Consider the following 2,703-nt stretch of genomic DNA (forward strand, 5'->3'; position numbering starts at 1 on the left):
TTCCAATCGGGGTAATAACACGCCGGGAGCTTCTGCTGGACTAGTTTCATCTTAGGCGAAGGGCTTGTACACCGGACTCCTACGATGCTTCGGGCTATCCCTATGTTGAGGTTTTCAATGTAGGCATTGTGATAATTTATAATTGGACGAGTTGAAGCTCCCCTGCTATTTACTGGCACACAAAATCCCTTTACTCCAGCAGGCCTGTAGTAGAGCAACGCGAGTACGAAGCTCAGAGCCCAGCAGCGTGAATGTTCCTTTTTTTCTTTGAAGGTTTTTCTTTAGGGTTGATTTTTCTTCTTCTGAATATAAAACATGAATGCCAGGCTCGTATGATGTTGTTTCTTTCGGAACAGAAAACGTGAATGGTAACCCGCAAAGAAAATATATTAATGCTGAGATCAACATGAGTACATTGAAGCCAACTGGATCTCATTTCATAAAGTTCACATACAGGAGGGAAATTTTTATTACGGGTGACTAATTTCAAACTTTGAATTGCTAGAATGAACAGGAACAGGTTCGCTTTCTTCCTTCGGTTTACATATTTTTCTATCTTCAGTTAACCCGAGTGTCTTTCCAGATGTTAACACGTAAAGAAAATGCACGCGCCCCACAGGAAATGAACTCAAGTGTGGAACAACGCGCGAGCATCGACTTAGAACATATAAGAAGAATCAAAGATGAGATACCATTAGCTAGCTCTTCTATGACGATAGATAGTTACTCCTAGATACAACTTCACACGACCAATCAAACACAAACACAACCATCACAAACACTGACTTTTAGCTACGGACAAACTCCAACGTCTCCCACTGTACTCCTCCAGCAGCTCGCACACACACCTGGAGACTAAGTACTACTGCGCATATATGTTGCGCCATTCATTTGGAAATACCTAGTTACACGCAGCTACGCAGGCAAAGCTAGCGCGATCCACCATAAACCACTGCCGAGGATGGTCACGTACATGTATGCATGGCCCAGAGTGCCCTAGCTAGCTCGGCCACAACGGCGTACTCAAGGCGTGGCACCGCCGGTGCCTCCGCCGCCGTACACGCCTCCGAGCCCGCCAAACGGGGCACCGCCCCCGCGGAAGCCTCCGCACGGGATACCGCCGGCACCCCCGACGCTGCCCAGGAAACTGACACTCCGCACGCCACCCAAGACGCCGCCGAGCGGGCCCGTGATACCGGTGGAGACGCCGGCTCCGTTGTTGCCGAAGCCCCCGCCGTAGCCACCGCCGACGGCCGGGAGGCCCGGCAGGTTCCCCATGCCTCCCATGCCCACGAACAGGTTCTTCGCGTCCGCTGCGCCCACTCCACCTGCACCGGCTCCGCTCTCTGTGGCGGCCGGAAGCGAGGCCTGCGCCGCGACGCCAGCTGCAGCAGGCACGGTCCTGGCAGCTGCCACACCGTGTGCCGCCAGCGCGAGGCAGAGCAGGGCAAGGGAGGCTGCAGTGCGAGAGCACTTCCTGTTCCTGGTCATGGCTCCACTCTCTATAGCTAGCCAACTACAAATTTCAGTTTTACTCGCTCTGTCTTGTGCTGTGCGCGTGAGATCGTTGCTATCGGTGCACTTGCGGTGTAGTGGAGCTAGCTGTTTTAATAGGTGGAGGAGAAGTGGAGGAGTAGGACGGGGAGACCGGAGCAGGTGGCGAGGGTGTAAATGAGGCGAGTGCGAGAGCAACGTGGGGTGCAGTGAATGTTTGGTCAGGAATTGGGAGGATGGGTAAATTTCGGTGGAGGGAGAGATAGGCGAGGCGACGAAACGGGGCGGTGACAGGTGAGTGAATATGTTGCCCGTGTTTTCTATTTATTTTTTGAGCGAATGCCTGTGTTTTGTAAAGGCTGACCTTTTAATTTCTGGAGTTGAGCGCCTTAAAGCTCAGTTTTGGAGAAGGCCCAAAACCTGATCTTTTTTTTTGGCGAAAATGGCAAAATAGATTATGCAAAATCTGCGAGTCCTTGAAGTAAATTACACCATCTTTCTTCTGCATCCCTCAGCGTGGCGCTGTGAGCATAGTTTGTTGCCGCCTCCAGGCTTCTGTCTTACCGGAGGAACCACGTTGAAATCCATGAGTTTGTAAAAGCAGTGGCAATGAAGTCGTTGATGTAGGCCAGATGGCACCGTCGACTGCGATCTAGAGAAGCTGGCATCAAGAAGGGCCGCACGATACTCCCAACTCTGGCCGAATCAGGGTCCAGAGCACAAAAACCACATAAGTTCCTCAACGGAGCTGTATCTGACTGAGCTTCATCGAATGAAGATGAAATTGGAGATGAAAAATCTGCCTCAACGGCATCCCCTTAGCAGGGCACAACGACCGTGGACAAACATAATTACGCTAGGCCAAATGCTCGACATCGACACCATCCTCCGACTCGTTGACACTCAACTCAGGAAGGCCATTGACACGAGGAAATCCATGGAACCATTATTCACTTCACCATCATAGCCCCAACTACATGAACGATGAAAAATTAGAGAAACCTACATGAAATGAATTAGGCACACAAACCTAGGGTTCCGCAATCTCCTTACATCATAGCGGGGGAGTGCAAGGGAACTCGCGGAGGCTCTAAAGTCTGGGCGCCGCTTCTCTTCCAAAACCTAGAAAAATGATTTGATTTCAATCTACACACCCAGACATGCTAAAGTGCAATTGGTTTGTCCCACTATCATCATTGTTCGACCCAT

At 50.7% G+C, this 2,703-nt stretch overlaps 1 protein-coding gene across 1 annotated transcript; it reads right to left on the reverse strand.

The window, feature by feature from the left end:
* Positions 1 to 703: 703 nt before the first annotated feature.
* On the reverse strand, positions 704 to 1,564 carry LOC123108073 (uncharacterized PE-PGRS family protein PE_PGRS46-like). The gene has a single exon (XM_044529930.1). The coding sequence runs from the start codon at positions 1,489 to 1,491 to the stop codon at positions 1,024 to 1,026; it is 468 nt and encodes a 155-aa protein (XP_044385865.1). The 5' UTR covers positions 1,492 to 1,564; the 3' UTR covers positions 704 to 1,023.
* Between the last annotated feature and the right edge of the window lie 1,139 nt (positions 1,565 to 2,703).

Source organism: Triticum aestivum, chromosome 5A (genome assembly GCF_018294505.1).
Source record: "Triticum aestivum cultivar Chinese Spring chromosome 5A, IWGSC CS RefSeq v2.1, whole genome shotgun sequence".
Classification (NCBI taxonomy): Eukaryota; Viridiplantae; Streptophyta; class Magnoliopsida; order Poales; family Poaceae; genus Triticum; species Triticum aestivum.

Coding starts and splice junctions, on each gene's coding strand:
- LOC123108073 (XM_044529930.1), bottom strand. CDS start 1,491: ATGACCAGGAACAGGAAGTGCTCTCGCACTGCAGCCTCCCTTGCCCTG.